General features: G+C 46.2%; 1 protein-coding gene across 4 annotated transcripts in view; it reads right to left on the bottom strand.

The window, feature by feature from the left end:
* Nucleotides 1-24203, bottom strand: part of LOC117353472 (probable endonuclease 4) — an 88319-nt gene that overhangs the window by 50523 nt on the left and 13593 nt on the right. For 3 of the 4 annotated variants that reach the window (XM_033929432.1, XM_033929433.1, XM_033929434.1), the window contains exons 2-5: nucleotides 23405-23559; nucleotides 15194-15343; nucleotides 3780-3992; nucleotides 2347-2529 (exon numbers count right to left, since the gene is read on the bottom strand). In XM_033929432.1, the coding sequence (XP_033785323.1) occupies nucleotides 2347-2529; nucleotides 3780-3992; nucleotides 15194-15343; nucleotides 23405-23540 (682 nt within the window). In that variant the 5' untranslated portion in view covers nucleotides 23541-23559. The remainder of the gene's footprint in view (nucleotides 1-2346; nucleotides 2530-3779; nucleotides 3993-15193; nucleotides 15344-23404; nucleotides 23560-24203) is intronic. The other variant, XM_033929435.1, reaches the window with a different exon arrangement.

The following is a 24203-nucleotide window of genomic DNA, read 5'->3' on the forward strand; positions in this document are numbered from 1 at the left end:
CTCTTTGGTTCACATTCACACAACCAAACTTTAGTTTTCGGTTTCAGACAGTTTTGGCCAACCTCTACCTGGAGTTCACCAGGTACAGATACTCAGCATTTTTCTTCCTAGCTCCACAGCTTGGAACGAACTGACTTCACCTTACTTTATGTTCAGCGGTCTTTCTCCAAATTTAAGGCCTCTCTAAAAACTTTTTTTTTTTTAAGCTGTCTTAGGCTTTACTGACTTAGGCTTTAAATTGTACTCATACACATCTGCTGCCTTCTTGAATGACCCACTCTTACCAATTTGTCAATTTTATATATCTTTTAATATGTGTGTCTGGTTGTTCCTACCCTATGGAGGAGTGTGTGGCACAGTGGTTAGAGCTACAGCCTCAGCAAACCCCGCACTGCTCCCTGTGACCCTGGGTAAGTCACTAAATCCTCCATAGCCCCTGGTGCGTTAGATAGATTGTGAGCCCACCGGGACAAATAGGGAAAATGCTTGAGTATTTGATTGTAAAAACTTCTTAGATAATCTTGATAGGCGGTATTTAAATAATTAATAAACTCGGTACTTGGGCCCATCTTATTTAATATTTTCATCAATGACCTAGAAGAAGGAACATCCAGTGAGATCATCAAGTTTACAATGAACAAAGCTATGCCGGGCAATCAGATCACAAAAGGATAGCGAGGAACTCCAGAGTGACTTGTGTCAGTTAGAGAAATGGGCAGAGAAATGGCAGATGAAGTTTAATGTGGAAAAGTGCAAAGTAATGCATTTAGGCAGAAAGAACAAGGAACGTGAGTATAGAATGTCAGGTGCAACTCTGGGTAAGAGCGAACAAGAAAAGGACATGGGTGTACTGATAGATAGGACCCTGAAACCGTCTGCACAATGTGCGGCAGCGGCAAAGAAAGCAAATAGAATGTTAGGCATGATAAAGAAAGGAATCACGAGTAGATCGGAGAAAGTTATAATGATGCTTTATAGGGCAATGGTCAGACCACACTTGGAATACTGTGTCCAACATTGGTCTCCCAACCTATAGAAGGATATAAAACTGCTGGAGAGGATGCAGAGATGAACAACGAAGCTAATAAAATGTATGGAGAACTTGGAATATGAGGAACAATTTAAGAGACTGGGATTGTTCTCCCTTGAGAAAAGGAGACTGCAAGGGGATATGATCGAGACTTTCAAAATACTGAAAGGAATCGACAAATAGAGTAGGAAAAAAAATTATTTACAATGTCAAATGTGACACGGACAAGAGGACATGGACTGAAGCTAAGGGGGGACAAGTCCAGGACAAATATCAGGAAGTTCTGCTTCACGCAACAAGTGGTGGACATCTGGAATGCTCTCCCAGAGGTTATTGTGGAATCCACCGTTCTAGGATTTAAAAGCAAACTAGATGCACATCTACGAGAGGCATAGAGGGATATGGGTGACTAAAATTACACCAGGTGTACACCTGGCTGGGCCTCCGCATGTGCGGATCACTGGACTTGATGGACCGAAGGTCTGATCCGGAGATGGCAGTTCTTATGTTCTTATGAAGGCACCTAATAATGAATGGTACCTTCAGATGGCAGAACCCTAGCGGTAGGTTGAAATACAGCAGCACCTGAAGTAGCAACAAGGAGGGACCACTCCTGCCCCTTTCCCCCCCCTTTAATTAGTACTGGGGTAAATTTATGGGTGTGTATATGAGTGGAGGGGGAGGGAGTTCATTTAGCACATGGGTATAGGGTTTGCCAGTGGAGGCCATTTCCTTACCTTTTGCCCTGCTCTAGGGTCTAGCAGTGTTGCAGCCTAGGCCAATGACACTGGGTGAAAGGGGACCTTGGCCTACCTGGGACTGACATATTAGTAGCTACTGGGAGCACCACTGGGAAGGGAGATTTTTGGTCATGCTAACTCCTTTAGGAAGGTCCCCAAGAGCACTGGATCTCAGGAAAAAAAGTTAACTACAACAGTAAAAGTGTAACTTTTCAATACCAGTGCACAGTGAAAGGGTTAACATGAGCAGCACTGTAACCCAGTTACATAGCAATGAACTACTCTGCACACACTACTTATCTGTGATATAGCTCATCATTTTGGGATGCTTTCAGCTTGATTTATTTAGCATTAAAAGTCATATCACTGCAGTTTAATGTATGTTATTTATTGGATGACACACAATAAGAAAGCCTAATAAAGAAATTTTAAAGAGAGGGAATATGAAACTGCTCAGAGAACTATTCCTAAGTACCGAGGCCTGCTGCTAGACATCCATTTAAATAAGGACAAGCTGAATGCACAGCGTTGCTCTCTGGATTTTGATATTGACTCGGCATTGGAGGGGATCATTACCAACAGTGACTCCTTCCACAAGTCCATGGGCATAGTTGATACCATCAGCAATGCGATTCAGGCACTCGTCCACAGATGTCGCATCTATCCCAGCACCTGGGTGCATGTTGTAGAGGGTGAGACCCAGCTGACGGCAGCACTGGAGCTCTTCGACCAGCATGGTTCGGCTTTTTTCATAAACATCTAAATGGGTATGAAGATTGGGAGGGGTCGAGCCCACAAGAGTATAATGTGAGTCTCTGCTTTACAGGAAGAGTAGCCCATTATCCCAAACAAATTTACATTTCAGTATAGCAGAACAGAGAATATTTTACACCTGAAAACAAGCACTGCATTTCTCCTATAGAAAAATGAACAAATTGGACCTAAGGTGCTGTAACAAGCCAAGATGGCTGATACTAATATAAACATCCATTCAAGATTTTAAAGACATACGAGTTTTAAGCTCATTTTACAGTGATATTTCGTATGTGCACCTTTTTTGATAGAAAGAGTAAACACAATCATAAAAGGCAGCACTCTTGTAATCTTCCATGAAGTTATTTCCTAAATTATATCATGACACTGTTCTACTAGTGTCTACAACAGGATCATTAAAGCTTTTTGATCCTAGCAAATTACAATTCACTGTGCCTGTCTCCAAGCTTGCCTCACTGATTGTATTCATACTTATATTTGGTCATTTTACCATCATTAGGCTGCTAACAAAATTGTCAGTACAGCTATACCTGCTGTACATTTCTTCAAACAGATGATTAAATCCCAATAAATAAATACATTAAAATGGACACAAAAATGACCACTTAAACCCAATATACTTCTTTACTGAGAAGATGATGTTGTGTACAATTCTGGAGGCCACACCTTCAAAAAGATATAAAAAGGATGGAGTCGGTCCAGAGGAAGGCTACTAAAATGGTGCGTGGTCTTCGTCATAAGGCATATGAGGACAGACTTAAAGATCTCAAAGGCGGGAGATATGATAGAGATGTTTAAATACCTAAGTGGCGTAAATGCGCATCTACCACCCTTTCTGTAAAAAAGTATTTCCTCAGATTACTTTGGAGCCTATCACTTCTTAACTTCATCCTATGCCCTTTCATTGCAGAGCTTCCTTTCAAATGCGTATTTACATTACGTAGGTTTATATCTCCCTTCTCCCACCTTTCCTTCAAAGTACACAGATTGAGATCTTTAAGTCTGTCCCCATACACCTTATGATAAAGACCACATACCATTTTAGTAGCCTTCCTCTAGACCGACTTCATCCTTTTTAACCTCAATGAAAAGGTATTGGGTGAATCCAAATTGTTGTTGCCGCTGTTTCTTCTTCTAAGTTTGCTGCTGCTGCTGTATTACACTGAGCTGCACAGTGTTCTACAGCCATGTCACTGGCATGATCACCAGTAGAAGCCTCCCCACCCTCCCTGTACCTGGTTTAGGTGACCCAAGGTTCATGACATAAGGGCTATGTGGAAGGATAAACCTCGCTGGGAAGTCATATTCCTTGCAGCACAGTCGGAACCTCTCAGCCGCCTTCTCCTCCAGAGGCCTGGCTCGCCAACTGCGCGGGGACCTTAGAAAGAGGCCCAAGGCCCTGCCCCCGATCTCCACCGAATGTGAAACTGCTTTCCAGATACCACCTGCTTACAAATAAAACAAAAATGATGACCTTATCAAAGAATTCTCATATTTTAACATACCAATTAATCACTACTATGATCTCCTCTTCCTTATGATTGCTGCACAGATTTCCTACTTAGAAATTGCAACAAAAAGGCCTTTCCCATCCTTCCCACATAACTTTTTTTTTCACTTCTTGGAAGCTCTTTCTACCTTTAATTCTGTGAGCCTTACAGTGCCAGAGCTTTTGAGTAGCAGCACCAGTGCCACCAATCTCAACAGAGGTGTAAAGCAGACAGCAGCACCACGATTATGTGGTGGATGAAAAAGTATATCGTGTCTGATAGGGGAGGGGGGAGGAGGTTGGTGAGATAGCCAACTGCTGGATAGGGGAGGGGGGAGATGAGAGAAGACATGGGTTTCAGCAGTTTGGAGAAGAGGCCAATGCCTGGATTTGATGGGGGGAGTAAAAGGTGGCAGATAACAGCTATGTAGAGGACCAGATAGTAAAGGGGACACAGTATGGCAGCTAAGGTAGCTGGAAAAGGAGAAGAAATCACTGCCTCATCCATAATGAATCTCCAACGTTGAATCTTCGGGCTGCCAGTTAGACTCAATGTCTGACTGAACCCCCAACCTCTGCAGACCAACAGTATGTACAAAGCTAGAAGGGGGGATGAAAATACAGCTGGCATCCTCCAAGACACCGCTGAGCCTGACCTCAACAGCCTGTGATCAAACTCTTGCCAAGCAGTAAGTGAACAACACTAACCGGGGACGGACCCGAGCTCCAAAAATGCTTCTGCAGACTGGCTAACAGGTAACATAACATAATATTGTGCTTATTAACCGCGTAACCAGAAGTTCAATGTGGTTTACAAAAAGTTATAAAAGTAAACATGTTACATAGAATAAGATAATTCATTAAGCAGTCAAATATTTAGAAAAAAGAAAGGTCTTCAGTTGTTTTCTGAAGTGTCCATAAAAATGGGAAGTAAGCAACAATATTCTTTTTTCTTTCAACTTTTAATTGCTCAAAACAACCGTTTTTATGAAGCAGCCTCCCTCCCCTCTCCTTTTTGTTCTCTCCCTTCCTACCTCCCTGTTACTTTTATCTTGACTTCGATGTATTTTAAATCTTCCCCTCCCTCAGTGCCTTTTGTACCTACTTTATCCTTATCTTTGTCTGGTTTTTATGTTTCTTTATTTTTTTAGATTATTATTATTTTTAATTATTGCATTTTTTTAAACTCTAATTTTAGGAATTGTAAACAATCCAGATATTTGTTTGATGGTCGGTATATCAAATTGTAAATAAACTTGGAAATTTGGAAATAAACTCCAGTTTTTCTCTTTTCTCTGCTTTCACTCAAGGTCAAATTCCACCAAAGACAGATACATATGCACAAAGATCCATGATTATATATAAATGTACACATGGAGCACAACATTTATCAGAATAGAAGCTGTATAATTTCTAATTGATCAGATATATGTATAAACTTGTCCATATATTCAGAGAGTGCCCCATGCTGAATGCACAAGCATCACTCAATACCAATATCTTCTCTGTTAAGAGTTAGCTGTATAATTAAATGCCCCTGCATAAACAGGTATAACAGCTGAATATCACCGATATCCATATAACGCTTCAGCTCACCCCAGACCACCCTAAATCCCTCTCAAATTTTAAAGTGGCAAACTTTAACTGCACAATGATTTATATTGCCTAAGGTTAACCATTCTATGGGAAAGGCCAAAATATTGACTGTTAAAAGCATTCATGAGGTCAGCACCTGCAGTTGACTCTGCACCAGTGCCTTAAAATATAAATTAGAGAATGACACGGTGACAAAATTCCTCACCGTTCCCGTCCCTGCAGATAACCGTGGGAAACCATCTTCATGTCATTCTTTAAGAAGAGAGGGAAGAATCAGAGTATGAATGGCCACAACCACTGAACCTCAAGCTTTGCTTTGAAGAATGCTGGTGTAGAAGGACTGAGGTTGAAATAGACACTAGAAAATGACATTGGATTATTTCCCGCGGTTATCCGCGGGGACGGGAACGGTGATGAATTTTGTCACCGTGTCATTCTCTAATATAAATCTCAATTACATGTACACATTGTTTCAGATCCCTTAGTTCAACAAGTAACACAAGCATCTATTGATCCAATCATTCTATCTGATCATGGAGGGGTATGGATCAAAATTAATTTAATTGATCAAATGAATAATAAATCAATATGGAGATTTGATAATACATTGCTTGCAGATCCAAATTTTGTTGAGAGAATTCAGTCAAAAATTAATGAATACTTTCAATTTAATAATACTGAAGATATCTCTATAGAAACAATTTGGGATGCATTCAAAGCTACCATAAGAGGACAAATTATTTCCTTTTCAACATTTGCTAAAAAACAAATTAAAAAACAATTTTCCAATTTGGAACAAGAGATAAAGAGATCAGAATTAAACTTAATTAATAATTGGGACAATTCTACTTTATAGGAATTATTAACAATTAAATGGAAATATAATTTTCTTCTAAAATGGTAAGAAAAGATTTATTCTCTCAACAAACAATGTATTATGGAAATTCGAATAAGGCGGGAAGATTATTGGCAAATTATTTAAAAGCAAAAAAACGGAAAACAAAAATATTGATGGTGAAAGATGAAAAAGGGAATGCATCTTATCCCAGGACAAGCAGGCAGCATATTCTTAACGCATGGGTGACGTCACCGACGGAGCCCCGGTACGGACACTTTTAACTAGAAAGTTCTAGATGGCCGCACAGCGCATGCGCGAGTGCCTTCCCACCCGACGGAGGAGAGCTTGGTCCCCAGTTTCTTCGTTTCCGCGGAGCGAAGACGACGCATGTGCTTTGAACGGCTGTTGAAATCTCTGTTTTTGCCTTCCCGCTCGCGCTTTTTTCTCCTTTTTTTTGTTCTTTTTCCTTTGGATTTCCTTTTTCGTTCTAACTTGCAAAAAAAAAAAAACAAACAAAAAAAAACTTTGTTTTTTCTTTATTTTTCGGGCCGGCCCCAGCGGGGCCTGTTGCCACCATACAGGCCTCCGGTTTTGATTTTGCGGAGGCCGTGTTCCCCTTCATGCCCCCTCAGCCGGGCTTTAAGAAGTGCCAGCGGTGTGCACGCCCGATATCTCTCACTGACCCGCACAATTGGTGCCTACAGTGCCTGGGTCCAGAGCATCGGGCTGACACCTGCACCCGCTGTGCTACTCTTAAAAAACGTACTTTGAAAAATAGACAGATCCAACAGAATATCCTTTTCGGTACCGGATCTGCCATGGAATCGGCCGCGCCATCAACGGCGCCGCAAAAGTCGGCACCGACTACTTCGACGACGCCTGATCCTTCCTCGGGGTCGCTGGCACCAGGTAAGCTGGCTAAGAAGCCTTCCACTTCCCTTGAGCGCCCTCCTGCCACACCGGCGACGCCGGTCCTCTCGGCATCACGCCGACCCCGCAAATGCTCCGCCCCGATTTCGGTGAGTGCCTCGTCATCAGCATCCTCATCGCCGGGGCATGGAGCGGCACCTATGGTACTGACAAAGAAAAAAGCGGTACCGGTGCCCCCTCTGGACGACCGCATTGCGGCTATACTCCAAAGCCAATTGCAAGAGCAACTGCAACAGCAACTCCAGCACTTGTTGCCCGCAATTTTGGCCCCACTCCTTCCGGTACCAGACCGGCCCGAGCCTCGCACCATACCGCCGGTGTCGACACCATCGGTACCGTTGAACACCTCCATGCCGGTACTCGCGGCTGAACCACTTAATCCTCCAGTACAAACACGCTCTGATGCCGACCCTCCCCGACATCGAGACCGACACCAGTCCCCCCGAGACCAGGACCGGCATCGATCTTCCTCCTCCGGTACCGTCTCGATGCGCTCTGGCAAATCTCTCTCTAAGACTCGCTACACTGAGCCGTCCGCACCACCGTCCCGTCCTGCGCACACCGACGTCAGGGACCCGGACTTATGGGAAGAATCCCCACCCGGTACCGATGATGAGGCTTCCTCAACGGACGAGGAACTATCGATGGTCGATATCAGTTCCAAACCTGAACAGTCCTCATTCACAAAATTTCTCAGGGACATGTCGGCGGCTCTGTCGATCCCTTTGGAATCTGACTTTAAGAAGTCCCAGGCTTTCCTGGAAGCCCTAGACTTCGAACAACCTCCCAAAGAATTTTTAAAGTTACCCGTCCATGACATCTTATGGGAAATTTTTTACAAAAACTGGGAAAATCCTCTCACGGTACCGGGTGCCCCTCGAAAACTGGATAGTTTATACAGGGTCATTCCTATCCCGGGGTTCGACAAACCTCAACTACCCCATGAATCCCTTCTAGTGGAGTCCACCTTGAAGAAAACCCAGGGCTCCAGTGTTTATGCCTCCACCCCTCCTGGCAGAGAAGGCAGAATAATGGATAAATTTGGCAAGTGCCTTTATCAGAATTCCATGCTTGCCAACAGGGCTAATAATTACACCTTCCACTTCTCCTTCTATATGAAGCATTTGGTGCAACAACTCTCCTCCTTACAAAAGTAAATCCCTGAGCGTAAGATCCCGGTTTTCCAACAACAAATCTCCAGTTTGCTCCAACTCCGGAAATTTATGGTGCGATCCATTTATGACTCTTTTGAGCTGACCTCTCGAGCATCTGCCATGGCTGTTGCCATGAGGCGCTTGGCCTGGCTGAGAGTTTCTGACCTCGACATTAATCACCAAGACCGCCTGGCTAATGCACCTTGTCTTGGTGATGAACTATTCGGGGAGTCCCTGGACTCAACTACCCAGAAACTATCAGCACACGAGACCAGGTGGGATACCCTAATCAAACCTAAAAAGAAGACTCCACCTGCTCGCCCCTACAAACAGCAGTCTTCCTACCAACGCAGGTTCTCGGCCAGACCTCTCAACCCGCCTCAGCAACAACAGCCTCGCCGGCCTCGTCAGCAGCACCAAACTCAGGCACGTTTACAGTCTCACCAACCTGCCAAGCTTCTCCCACAGTCAAAACCATCTCAGCCCTTTTGACTCTTTTCTCCAGGGCATAGCCAGTCTCCCGCCATCATTGCCTCTTCCTCAGCCGATAGGAGGCCGCCTTCAACTCTTCCTCAACCGTTGGGAGGTCATTACATCAGACCTGTGGGTCCTCAACATCATTCGCCACGGCTACTCTCTCAACTTCCAGACTCTTCCACCAGACAATCCTCCCATAGAGTCTGTTTCTCACTCCTCACAATCCCCCTCCTCCTGAGGGAGGTCCAATCCCTTCTTCTTCTCAATGCCATCGAAGAGGTACCCCCAGAACAAAGGGGTCAGGGATTCTACTCCCGCTACTTCCTGGTACCCAAGAAGACAGGAGACCTTCGTCCCATCCTCAATCTTCGGAACCTCAACAAGTGTCTGGTCAAGGAAAAATTCAGGATGCTCTCCCTTGCCACGCTTTACCCTCTTCTCTCTCATCACGACTGGCTATGTTCCCTAGACCTCAAAGAGGCCTACACTCACATTCCAATCCATCTGACTTCACGTCACTACCTCCGATTTCAGGTACAGCACCACCACTATCAGTACAAAGTGCTACCCTTTGGCCTCGCATCATCGCCCAGGGTGTTCACCAAGTGCCTTATTGTGGTGGCGGCCTTCCTCAGGTCTCACAACCTCCAGGTGTTCCCATACTTGGACGATTGGTTGGTGAAAGCTCCTACGTCTCCGCTTGTGCTACAAGCCACTCAACACACCATCTCTTTCCTCCATCTCCTGGGGTTCGAGATCAACTACCCCAAGTCACATCTCCTCCCCACACAGCGACTTCAGTTCATTGGTGCCGTTCTCGACACCACTCTGATGAGGGCGTTTCTCCCCTCAGACCGCCAACGAACCCTGCTCCATCTCTGCCGTCAGGTGCTCCTTTGTCGCTCTATTCCGGCTCGGCAAATGATGGTCCTCCTGGGCCACATGGCCTCGACAGTCCATGTGCTTCCTCTGGCACGACTCCACCTCAGGACACCTCAATGGACTCTAGCCAACCAATGGTCACAGACCACGGATCCTCTTTCTCATCCCATCTCTGTGACATTGTCTCTTCAGCAATCTCTTCATAACCATGATCATAACCACAGATGCTTCCCCCTATGCATGGGGAGCTCACATGGGAGATCTTCGCACTCAGGGACTCTGGACCCCTCAGGAGCGTCAACATCACATCAATTTCCTGGAACTCAGGGCCATGTTCTATGCTCTCAAGGCCTTCCAGCACCTTCTCTATCCTCAGGTTCTTCTCCTGTGCACAGACAACCAAGTCGCCATGTACTACATAAACAAGCAAGGCGGCACCGGATCTCCCCTCCTCTGTCAGGAGGCCATCCGCATCTGGACCTGGGCCACGGCCCGCAGTCTCTTCCTCAAGGCCGTCTATATCCAGGGCGAACAGAACACCCTGGCCGACCTCAGCCGCATCCTTCAACCTCACGAGTGGACCTTGGATCCTCCCACACTCCACTCCATCTTTGCTCGCTGGGGCACTCCTCAGGTGGACCTCTTTGCAGCTCCTCACAACCATCAGCTGCCCCAGTTCTGCTCCAGACTCTACTCTCCTCATCGTCTGACCCCGGATGCATTCCTGCTCGACTGGACGGATCGGTTCCTCTATGCCTTTCCTCCACTGCCTCTAATGTTGCGGGCGCTATTCAAACTCCGCAGGGACAGAGCCACCATGATTCTCATCGCTCCTCGGTGGCCTCGCCAACACTGGTTCTCCCTCCTGCTTCAGCTCAGCTCCAGGGAGCCCATTCCTCTTCCTGTGTTTCCTACTCTACTTACGCAGCAGCATCAGTCTCTACTACATCCCAATCTGTCATCGCTCCACCTGACAGCTTGGTTTCTCTCGGGCTGACCTCTCCAGAGAATCTGTCTCAGCCTGTCCGTCGCATTTTGGATGCCTCCAGGAAACCGGCCACCCTCCAATGTTACCATCAGAAGTGGACCAGGTTCTCCTCTTGGTGTCTCCTGCATCACCACGACCCCACCTCGTTGGCGGTGGAAACTGTACTGGACTATTTGCTCTCTCTGTCCGACGCTGGCCTCAAGTCTACCTCAATCAGAGTCCACCTCAGTGCCATCACTGCGTTTCATGAGCCTATCCTCGGAAAACCTCTCACGGCTCATCCACTGGTTTCCCGGTTCATGAGAGGCCTCTTTAATGTCAAACCACCTCTGAAGCCTCCTCCTGTCGTCTGGGACCTGAATGTGGTTTTATCAGCCCTCATGAAACCTCCGTTTGAGCCACTACTTCACTCAAATTTCTGACGTGGAAGGTGCTTTTCCTCATTGCCATCACCTCTGCCAGGAGGGTTAGTGAGCTGCATGCACTGGTTGCCGACCCACCTTTTACTATTTTTCACCATGACAAGGTGGTTCTGCGTACCCACCCTAAATTCCTTCCCAAGGTGGTCTCGGACTTCCACCTCAACCAGTCCATTGTATTGCCTGTCTTTTTCCCTAAACCCCATGCTCATCCTGGGGAACAGGCGTTACACACGCTAGACTGTAAGCGGGCCCTTGCATACTACCTGGACCGTACCAGGGCTCACCGCTCTTCACCTCAACTCTTTTTGTCCTTTGACCCCAACCGTCTGGGGCACCCTGTTTCTAAACGGACGCTTTCTAACTGGCTTGCTGCCTGCATTGCGTTCTGTTATGCTCGGGCCGGTCTCTCACTGGAAGGTGCTGTCACGGCCCACAGGGTCAGAGCTATGGCTGCTTCTGTGGCTTTCCTCCGTTCCACGCCCATCGAGGAAATCTGCAAGGCTGCCACTTGGTCCTCAGTTCACCCGTTCACTACTCACTATTGTCTGGATGCCTTCTCCAGACGGGATGGACACTTCGGCCAATCTGTGTTACAAAATTTATTTTCCTAATGGCCAACCATCCCTCCTCCCTCTCTGTTAGCTTGGAGGTCACCCATGCGTTAAGAATATGCTGCCTGCTTGTCCTGGGATAAAGCATAGTTACTTACCGTAACAGGTGTTATCCAGGGACAGCAGGCAGATATTCTTACGACCCACCCACCTCCCCGGGTTGGCTTCTTAGCTGGCTTATCTTAACTGGGGACCACGCTCTCCTCCGTCGGGCGGGAAGGCACTCGCGCATGCGCGGTGCGGCCATCTAGAACTTTCTAGTTAAAAGTGTCCGTACCGGGGCTCCGTCGGTGACGTCACCCATGCGTTAAGAATATCTGCCTGCTGTCCCTGGATAACACCTGTTACGGTAAGTAACTGTGCTTTCTCAAACTGATTTAATTATAAAACAATTTTTGATATTTTATAAATCCCTATATTCTTCTGAGCCTTATTCAGACAAGGAAAAAGAAGGATTATAATTTTAAAATTTAATTAAAGGACCAAAAATTCCTGAGCATATAAAAGAAAGCTTGGAAGAGCCAATTTCACTAAAAGAATTATAGACAGCATTGGGGTCCCTTAGAGTTGGATCCGCTCCAGGTGATGGTTTCCCAGTAGAATTCTACAAATCTTTTCAAAATACTATATTACCTTATCTATTAAATTTATACCAAACACAATTAAAGAATGGCAGTATAAAAGGAACTATGGCAGAATCAGTTACTATAGTTTTACCAAATCCAAATAAAGATCCCACATTGGTTTCAAACTACAGACCTATTTCTTTAATAAATGTAGATGGGAAAATTCTGGCTAAAACATTAGCTTTACGTTTGGCTAAGGCTCTCCCTCACTTCATTGGAATGCATCAGACTGGATTTGTTGCTCATAGACATTCTTCTAATAACACTAGATTGGCCTTACATATGTTAAATTTATCCAAAGATATTAATGATCCAGCCTTCTGTGTTTCGTTAGATGCAGAAAAAGCTTTTGATCGAGTGGAATGGTACTTTATGTATCAAGCAATGGAATGGTTTGGAATTGGATCAGGATTCATACAAATGATTCAAATATTGTATAGCTCCCCTATTGCAAGATTATATATTAATAATAATTTTTCAGAAAGTTTCAATTTGCAGAAGGGGGTTAGACAAGGTTGTCCACTATCTCCTTTGCTTTTTGATATTGTATTAGAACCCTTGTTATTAGCAATTCAGCAATCAAAGGAGATTCAGGGTATTCCTCGTAGAGATCAGGAATATAAGGTCTCTGCTTATGTGGATGATATTTTGCTTTATTTGAGGAATCCTGAAACGACGATTCCAAATTTAATTAACTTGATTAACAAATTTGGGAAATTTTCAGGTTATAAAATAAATTGGAGTAAATCAGAAGTCCTTCCACTCAATGTTTATTGTACAAAAGGATTATTCGATACATTTTCATTTGTCTGGAAAGATGAAGGAATAAAATATTTAGGTATTTGGATTAAAAACACATTAGAAGAGACAATAAAAATGAATGAAAAACATACATTACAGAAGGTTACAGAATTATGTGAGCAATGGAATCCTTTACATATTTCCTTGTGGGGAAGAGTTCAAACAGTTAAAATGATGATTTCACCTGTGGTTTGTTACCAATTGGGAATGATACCAGTGTTTTTTCAGAGGTCTTTTTGCAAAAACATAAATAGTATTCTTACAAAATTTATTTGGCAAGGTAAAATAGCTAGAGTTGCCTTAGTGACTTTACAAAAATCAATTGTAGAGGGAGAGGTAAATTTTCCAAATTTCTATAGGTATCATCAATGCTATATTATGCGCCAAGGTATGTATTGGGTCCTTCCAGAATTCATGGAAAAATTACCAGATTGGTTAATATTGGAATGGCAACTCATGTCTCCTATAAGGCTATGTCATATTATTAGTACTAAAATGCCTAGGTTGTACAACGATAATAAAATATTAATTGTCACCTGGAAAACTTTAAAATTGATAGATAATTTAACTTCTAATCCAATTCATAAATCGACAAATCAAACAATATGGCTTAACTCCAAGATTCAAATTGGCGGATTTAAGCTTATCTGGAAGCAATGGATAATAGGAGGAATACGTACTCTTGATGACATAATGTCTAATGGTAAATTGCTTGATTTTTCAGAGTTGCAACAAAAATTTGGCTTGAATAAATCACAATGTTATAAATGACTGCAACTGAAGCAGGTCATTCAGGTGGGGTTCACTGAATGGAAAAATCTTACTAATCATTATAGTTTAGAATTCCTAAGCTTTCAGGCAGACTTTCTGGGTCGCCAGGCCGCACAGTGGTACAAATTAATATCTGGATTATTGAAAAAAAAAAACCCAAGGAATGGTCTTAGAGACATTTGGAGCAATTGGATTAAGCACGAAATTACGCCATCTCAATGGCCACGTATTTGGACTTGGAGGATGAGATGTACAATGTCTGCATCTAATGAGACAAACGTGGTTTTTCTTGCTTCTTAGAGCTTTCTGGACCCCTGTTCGTTTAAAAAAATTAGATAGTTCTAAATCTGATAAATGCTGGCATTGTCATCTTGAAGCAGGGACTTTAGATCATTTGTTATTCTATTGTCCATATATATTTGAATTTTGGAAATCAATCTGGAATCAAATTAATTCCCCATTATAAAATCATGTGGCATTATCATATGACACAGTTTTATTTGGTATAGAAATGAGGGCAAAGAAACAAATCTCATCTAATAATAATAAGTTATTGCTAATTTTAACAGGGGTTGCCATTCAACAGATCACTTATAATTGGAAGAATTGGAATAGATTGAATTATTGTTTTTGGTGGAACTCTGTATGCCATATTTATAAAATGGAAAGGAAACTAGCTGTCCAAAAAGGAAATTATAACAAATTTCAAGATGTGTGGAGGCCATTAATAAGAATATTGTAAAGATTAAAAATTATTCTTCCCTGAATAAAAATTTTAAGACATTAAGGGGGGATGGGGGGGAGGGAATTTTGTTTTGATTATTAACAAATCATTTTCATAATTGAATAAGGGAGGGGATATTGTTTTATAATATGAGGAGCAATTATATGATTTCAAGTATATTTGAAAGTTAAATTGATAAATGCAGTTATTGTACTTGTTTTAAGATTTGAAATGAATAAAGATTTTATAACAAAAAAAAAAAAGGTATGTGCTATAAAATCTCCACCTCAGATATGGGTTTTCCACTATGTGCTAAGTGCCGCACGAGAATCACGTGTACCTTGTATGGAGAGATGTGCTCCTACATACTTCTCAGACTTTGTGCCAGACTTTCTCACAGAGGATACTGCTTCTCTCTCATTCAGTGCCTGGCTTGGCTCAGTTTCAGTCTCTGTCCCGCCCTCGACCATGCTGCACTTCACAGAACAAGCTGCACACACCAGAAATAGAAAAACACCTTCATCAGGGAGAAAGGTTGATCAAAACAGCACAGGAACTAGCCATATTCCACTATAGTAGTCACCGTAATACCACCCACATTCACCTTCCCTCTAACTGCTCCAATTAAGCTCATTTTGGGTGCAGAGAACAATACATTATGTCAACATTGCTGAGGGAAGCCGATGATATGCTCTACTATATTCCAGAGAAGGAAACATACCATCTCGTTGGACTATAATGACAGTAGGGAACCTCTCCACTACAAGCACACAATTGAGAGAGAATCTCTCTCATGTGCATCAGACTATCTGCTGCATGAGATAAGCACCCCTTTTGGTACAGACTCCCCTTCTCTCATGCACTGCCTTGATGGTTCTTGCTTCTACTGTGCATTATGGAAGATTACTGTAAAGCCTGCTGGAATATCCTGAAGGAAGAGGACAGGATCAAGGGTCAGAACATTAGTATAATGGAAGATAAAGGAAAGTAAAACATGCAAGAGGTGATTTATTAAAATAAAAAAAAAAGGGAATGAGAAAGTCAGTGCTGCATCTGCTAAGCAGCCAGTGATCACAGAAACAGAGATAAAGACCGAGGCCCATCTAATCTGGCCAATTTACTGCTGGTTATAATGCCATAGATCCCAGTTCACTAACAGCTTCCCCCTTCACTTCTACACAACTCAAGATGCAATTCAAGACATGGAAGGAGAAATTAGGTTCTTACCTGCTAATTTACTTTCTTTTAGCTTCTCCAGACCAGTAGAGGTTAATCTTTACGAATGGGTATATATCCAATCATGACCAGCAGGTGGAGACTGAAAACAAAACTGTGGGACAGTATATAATATACTCCCTTCTCTATTTACATCAGTCTGCCGAATAGCCAAGCAGAACTAAGAACTGGAAAACAGAAAGAAAACAATACTCCAAACAGGAGTAACAAATAACATACCCAAATGCTGTTGGAAAATGCAGAGGAGAAATACCAGAAGGAAAATGTCCCCACAGCTCACCAGCTAAGCCAGCCGAGCCACAGCCGCTGTTCTTTAATTCTCCCCGGCCCTAGAAAAATACTAGAACCCGCAGCAAAAAACAAAAACTGCCCGCGAAACAGCCCCAACAACAACAACAACAGACAGGGTGGGGACCTCTACTGGTCTGGAGAAGCTAAAAGAAAGTAAATTAGCAGGTAAGAACCTAATTTCTCCTTCTTTAGCACTCTCCAGACCAGTAGAGGTTAATCTTTACGAATGGGACGTACCAAAGCAGTCCCTCACACGGGCGGGACCCCCGAAGGGCTGACACCAGAACACACACACCGAACACCGCGTCCTGACGCGCCAGAACATCTACCCGAAAGAGGCTGACAAAGTAATACAAGGAAGACCAAACCGCAGCCTTACAAATGTCCACTGGAGGCACGAGCGACAACTCAGCCCAAGAAGCCGCCTGACCCCGAGTAGAATGAGCTTTGAGAAACTCCGGTACGGGCTGCTGCCCCAGAAGAGAAGCGGAAGCAATAGTCTCCTTGATCTAGCATGCAATAGTAGCCCTAGAAGCGCCAGCCCCCCTAAGAGGACCAGTCAGAAGGACAAAGAGATGATTTTATTTCCTGATCTCCTGGGTCCGCTGCACATAAGAGCGAAGGACCCGACCAACATCCAACTTGCTCAGCTGTCTTTGCTCAGAAGAGCCCTCCCAACTACCCAAGACTGGGAGGACCACAGATTGATTGACATGAAAAGGAAAAACTACTTTCGTCAGAAAAGGAAGGAACAGGCCTCAAGACAACCTGTTCCCTAGAAAACTCCAAGAAGGGAGCCCTACAAGAGAAAACCTGTAGCTCAGATACACGCCTAGCGGAAGAAGTGTCCACCAAAAAGACCGTCTTCAGAGTAAGGTACTGCAAAGAGCAGCCGCCCAACGGTTCAAAGGGCGGGTGCATCAGAATAGAGAGAACCAGACTGAGATTCCAAGAGGGAACAGAGGACCACACGGGAGGCCTGAGCACCTTGGCCGCCCGCAAAAAGCGAATCACATCAGGAAAGGCTGTCAAACGCTGACCTGTCACAAACCCCCGAAAGGCTGACAAGGCCACAAGCTGAACCCGGAGAGAAGCCGAAGCCAGGCCTCTATCCAGACCAACATGCAAGAACTCTAGGATGTTAGGCACAGAAACGCGAAGAGAGACCACTCCCCGCACCTGGCACCACCCCTCAAAGAAGTGCCAAATCCACACAGAAGCCTGAGAGGTAGAAAGCCTCCAGGACCCCAAGAGTGTAGAAATCACCCTATCTGAATACCCCTTCTTACCAAGACGACCCCTTTCAAGGGAGACGGGTCGAACATGGGACTGGGACCCTGCGTCAGAAGGTCGTCCAAGGAAGGCAGAGGAAGAGGATCCGCCACCAGAGTGTCACCAGATCTGCGTATCACGGATGTCGAGGCCAATCTGGAGCCACCAGAACCACCAGACCCGGATGGCGAACAATGCGGAGAAGAACTCTGCCCACTAATGGCCACGGAGGGAACATGCACAATAGCCCCTCTGCTGGCCATGGTTGAACCAGAGCATCCAGACCCTCAGCCAGTCTGAGGGTCCCTGCGACGACTGAAGAAGCGGAACACCTCGGCATTGCCACTCGTGGCCATCAGGTCCATCAGGGACTGACCCCAAGCCTGCATTATCAACTGAAAAGCCACGGGGCTGAGACACCACTCCCTGGGATCTAAGATGTGACTGAGGAAGTTCGCCTGAACATTCTCCACCCCGGCCATGTGAGAGGCCGAGAGGTCCAGAAGGCGTGACTCCGCCCCAAAGCATGAGCCGAGCCACCTCCCCCGCCACCTGAGCGCTCTTGGTGCCCCAACGATTGACATAAACCACCGCTGTGGCATTGTCAGACAGGACTCTGACCGACTTGCCCATCAAGAGGGAGCGGAAGGCTAACAGCGCCAGAGGGACGGCTCTGGTCTCCAAAACGTTGATCGACCAGGACGCCTCCTCCATGGACCAGGTGCCCTGAACTGAGTGACCTAGACACTGAGCCCCCCCCCCCAACCGAGGAGACAGGCATCTTTGAGAAGCTCCATCCACTGCGATAGATCCAGACTCATCCTCTGGACCAGATGAGAGGTCTGGAGCCACCAAAGAAGACTGCAGCGCGCCAAGCCTCACAGAGGGACAGGGACTTCCAAACTGTGCTCTGGGGTGACCATCTACGGAGCAGAGCATACTGAAGAGACACATGTGGGCCCGCGCCCACCTCACAACATCCAGGAACGCTGCCATCGACCCCAAGACTTGGAGGAAATCCTGCGCCCGAGGACACCGGGACGCCAAAAGAAGGCGAATCTGAGATTGCAATTTGCTTACCCAGGCCTCTGGAAGGAAGACCTTCCCCAAGGAGGTGTCAAACAGAACCCCAAGGTACTCCAGATGCTTGGAAAGGTTGACCACCCAGCCCAGTGACCGGAGAAACTCAACCACCAAGCCGTAACTCGGGCGCTCTCCTGCAACGACTTCGCCCGAATCAACCAGTCATCCCAGTAGGGGTGCACCAGAATGCCCTCCGACTGCAATGCCGCCGTGACGACCACCATTAACTTGGTGAACGTCCGGGGAGTCATGGCCAGGCCCAAGGGAAGCACACAGAACTGATAGTGCAGACCCAACATCGCAAAGCAAAGAAAGAGCTGAGGAGAGGTCCGAATGGAAAAAAAGGCAAGTAGGCCTCCACCAGAGCGAGAGAAGTCAGGAACTCCCCCGGCTGAACTGCCAGAAGGACAGACTGCTGTGTGTCCATGCGAATAAAAGGGAATTCTGAGAGTCCTGTTGACCTCGGTTTAAACCAAGGATGGGCCGAAAGGTCCCCTCCCTTTAGGGCCCCACAAAGGAAAAGGCGTACCAGCTGATACCGCACTCCTGAGGGGACACTGGACAACTGCTTTGAGATCTAGCAAGCGCTGAAGGGTCTGGCGAAAGGCTAGCGTCTCTCATGCCACCTGACATGGAGAGGCTAGATATGATCCAGCAGAGAGCGGGCAAAATTCAAGTACATAACCGTCCCGCACCACCACCAGGACCCACTGATCGTATGTGATCTCGGCCCACTTGGGAAACAAGTTGCGAAGCCGGGCACCCACGGGAACCAAAGGGGGCGCCGGCAAAGAGCCATCGCGCAGGACGGGCAGCAGGGGAACCTGGGGGGAACTCCCAGCCCCCCGACGGGCCCCCTGAAAGGACTGCATGCGCTAAGCCAACCGACCCCGGGGAAAAACCGGAAGCCTGGAAAGAAGCAGTCCCATGCCCCAGGCGAAACTTGCAAAATTCCCGCAGACGTCCCTGGGCAATGCCAACCCGAGACGCCGGGCGGGCACGGTCCTCAGGCAGACGGGGCACCTCAGAGTCTGTCAGAGTCTGAACCACCGGATCTAAGTCCTCTCCAAACAAAAACAACCCCCGAAAGGGAAATTTTGGGAAGTTCAGTTCTGGACGCGGCAACCGCCGACCAAGCGCGAAGCCACAAGGTACAGCGTGCGGCCACCAAAAGTCCCAGACTTAGCTGCACCAAGTCACAAAGAACAACCGAGAGGAACGAGGCAGTCATCTCAATCTTCACCACCTCCTGATCCACTAAGGACCAGTCATCAGACTCACGATCCAGGACACGCTCAGACCACCGAAACACGGTGCGAGCCACCAGCCCCACACAAATACCCCCAAGGCAGAGACATCAAAATTATACTTAGAAGTGTCTCTAACGTATGCTCCTCAGAGACCCTAAGAGCAGAACCGTCCATAACAGGCACGATATGCCGCTTAGTAAGTGCCGAGACCACTGCGTCCCCCATTGGCGAAATTAAGGTAGCCCTATCCCCCTCCGGGATGGGATACCCATGAGCCAAGGCGCACACCAAACAAAACGGCGCCCGTAGGCCACTGCGCCAGCACAAAATCCCGAAAATCCTGACGCACAGGAAAAGAGCGGGAAACAGGACAGACCCCCTGAAGCAGAGGGGCCCCCATACGCGGGATCTCCGGTGGCGCAACTTCAAAAATGCAGCACCAAGGAGACCTGCTACATCAGGTCTAAAAACTCATCCCTCTGAATAAAAAGCGCACCACGGACGCATCTGCTCTGGAAGACGGGAAACCCGCCGCCCCGCTGCCAGCGGGCGTCCCCTCCAGAGGATCCTGGAAGCCCGCCAAAGTGGCCAGGTCCTCAATCATGCCAACACGCTCCTCCGACCACCAATTTGCAATCCAAGCCCCCCCCCGCGGGCGCTTAGATGAGGGAGGAGGAAGAGGGGACGCCAAACGAAAAGAGGGAGGCAAAGCCATAGGGGGCACGGAGGGAAACCACCCCCGAAACCCCCCAGGTGCACATGGGACCCCCAATTATCTGCACAAAGAAAGAAATTAAATTGGGGACAAAAAACCCCTGGGGGTCCCAAGGGACTCCCTGCCCCAGCAGGGGTCCTTGCTGAAACCTGCCCCTGTGTTTGCAATACAGGGGGAAGGTCACCTGAGGTTGCAGACAAAATGGAGGGGCCAGACAGAGAAAATGGCGAAGTTCCCGCCAAAAATGCTCCCTCCATGGCCTGTAGCGGCTGAGAAGGCTGAACAGTCCCAGCCGCTAAAACAGGCAAGTCGGCCATCAGCTGTCAAAAAATCAGCTGAGGGAATCCTTCGGGGAATCCCTCCGTGGGCAGTTGGGGAAGACCGGGCTTCCCCACTGCTCCCAGCCAACTCGCGAGGCACCATCGGCGGGGAGCTCTGGGCGCCTGCAGCTGCTGCCGACGGAGCTCCACCACTTCACCGGCCCAAACTACCGAATTCAGTCCGGCTGCGAGTGCCTCGCGGCTGGACCTAATTGTGTCCCACTCCCCCGGAGAAGGGCACAATTGCTCCATACGCGACCTAGCTAGAAACAAAGTGCCAGTTAGATGAAAAAATACTGTAAAAAACAGTAAACTGACAGGGAAGCAACCCTGCAGACCGGCACTACCTCAGGATTTTTTTTTTTTTTTTTTACAGAACAGACTCCACAGGCTCTTGAAGCAATATGCCTTGCTTGATTTAGGGGGCAAGGCTTACTGCTGAGGCTCCTCTAAAAAAATGTGGGGAGGTGGAGGAAGTGGGGGGAGGGACCCCGCTCGAGACCCGCCGGGTTTGACACCCCCGAGGTCGGACGGACCCCCAAACAGGGCCCACCCAAGCTCTGTCCGGCCAAAAACAGGGACTAGAAACCCCCTAAACAAATTCCAACAGCCCTACCAAGGGAGATGGGTACAGATCACTCAACACCTGCTGGAGATTGAAAGAAGACTGATGTAAATAGAGAAGGGAGTATATTATATACTGTCCCACAGTTTTGTTTTCAGTCTCCACCTGCTGGTCATGATTGGATATATACCCATTCGTAAAGATTAACCTCTACTGGTCTGGAGAGTGCTAAAGAATAGACAGTTATTATTTTGCCCAATCACCTCAGACATTTATTGCATCCACTCCTTTAGAATCTCATTATTTGACCTCCAGGTTTACAACATCCTCGCCACTGGAAAAGGTTAGCTTCTGCAGCACCGTTTTACCTTTGAGGTATCTGAATATCTATCCTGTAGCCCCCGTTATCTCCTCTCCTCTCGAGTGTACATACTTAGGTCCCGAGGTATCATCTCGCAGGGCTTTTAGTGAAAGGCCTGCACCACTTTGGTGGTCTACCTCTGAATGGTCTCTAAATTAACAAAATGCTCTAGGGCAGAGGCAGGCAACAATGGTCCTCAAAGGCCATAATCTTGTTGGTTTTTCATGATTTCCACAATAAACTAAACTAAACTAAACATTAGGTTTGTATACCGCACCATCTCCGCATGCGCAGAGCTCGGCGCGGTTTACAGAGGTTAGGAGGAAAGGAAATTACAAAGAAGGGATATAGGAGAGGGACTGAGAAGATAGAGGGGCAGGGAACCAGAGAACGGGAGGAGATTAGATTTTTGAGAAGAGCCAAGTTTTCAAGCGTTTACGGAAGGATTGGAAGGAGCTAGAATTTCTGAGCGGGGATGAGAGGCTGTTCCAGAGTTCCGTGGTTCTAAAGGGGAGGGATGTTCCAAGTTTTCCTGCGCGGGATATACCTTTTATAGATGGGAAGGATAGTTTCAGTTTTTGGGAGGGTCTAGAAGAGAGCGGGTTTGAGGAATTCCAGAAGAGTGGGATAACGGGAGGAAGGACGCCATGTAGAATCTTGAAGGCTAAGCAGGCGCATTTATGGAGGACTCTGGAGTATACTGGGAGCCAGTGAAGCTTGGAGAGGAGTGGGGAAACGTGATCGAACTTGAACATGTAGGAGATTGATCTGCATGTATTGCTTCCAATGTATGCAAATGGTTTTCATGCATATTCATTGTGGAAATCATGAAAACTCAGCTGGGTTGTGGCCCTCAAGGACTATCTCCTTTTATTTTTGTACTTGTTATGGTTCTTTCTATGTACCCCAGCAGCCCTCTGGCTCTAGCTGACAGTTTCTCACACTATTTCAACACCATCACCCCAAGGTCCCTTGCTTTCCTGGCATGCATCAGTCTCTTTCCCCATCTGCTGCAAGCATGAAGACAAGTCTAAGGTATAGGGAAGGAATAGCTATGTCCATTGTTATACGTAGGGGGAAAAAATCCCTGTCTCTTCAGTTTAACTAAAAATGAACAAAAATGAGTTTTGAATCCTGGTTTCTCTCTTAATCTCTCTCACTTCAAACTATCACTACCACCCCTTGCTTATATCAGCTGAGTGCATGGTTAGGAAACCTGTTTCAGATGGATGTGTGTTTACTGAACACCATATTGCAATGCCATGTGACCCAAAGAGTGCTTTTTATTTACCTACAACCAACCAAGTCTTCCTTGAAAGGACCCATCCAAGAATCCTGGTCTGACTCAGCTTAGTTCTGAGTTTCTACAGGATCCAAAACCAAGGTGGTATCACATCCATAGAAAATATTCTCCCTAAATCTCAAGTTGCTCCTGAACCCCAAATATGCCACACTAACCTGTTAGTGACTGGCCTTGATGTTTTCTTTGTCTACTTTTGCTTTTCAAGGTTGATTCCTGTATCTGAGAGGCAGGCTGTTGGTTTGATTTCTTCCTACTCTTCAGGCTACGGGTTCTCTCTCCAGCTCCCTTCATTCTTCACAAGCACCCTGATCTGTAAACAGGTCAATGTATCTAATCAGTGGAGGAGGAGACTTCTGTCTTGATCATGGAGCATTACTGATCTCAAAACAGGAATGCAAAATCCCAGCGTAAAGAGCTCAGCACCATCAAGAATGCACCGATACACCCTTATAGCTAAAAACATAAGGACTTCTTTGCAAAATCATTTATAAAACCTTTGGGTTCATAAACTTGATCTGTTACCTATTTCTGAGCAACTGAGATAGCCACTAGATAGATTCTCAGGAGATCCATGGAAACCCTTTTAAAATCAACTACTTCTGCAGACCCACTACCTCTTCCAGTGGATGTCTCAACATCTTTGGTAACAATTCAGCACAGATGTCAATTTAACTTCCAGGAAGGAGATTTTAATCCACAGTAGGAGTATTTCTGGCATTCAAATCAGCGCTGCTGATCCCATAATGCATCAGGATAGGATTATAAGAAGTCCACAGATAACCCCAAATGTCCTTAATAGAACTGGGCAAGCTGGAAGCTATGCAGATGGTGTAGATCTTTTTTCCCCCTAAAATTAACTAGGTTCAAGTTGGATTTAATCACGTTTACAGAAGCTATTTAATCCTCAAAGCCTGAACACACCCTCAATGTCCTTGCTCCATAAAAACCCTGTTA

The sequence above is a fragment of the Geotrypetes seraphini genome, chromosome 2 (genome assembly GCF_902459505.1).
Source record: "Geotrypetes seraphini chromosome 2, aGeoSer1.1, whole genome shotgun sequence".
Classification (NCBI taxonomy): domain Eukaryota; kingdom Metazoa; phylum Chordata; class Amphibia; order Gymnophiona; family Dermophiidae; genus Geotrypetes; species Geotrypetes seraphini.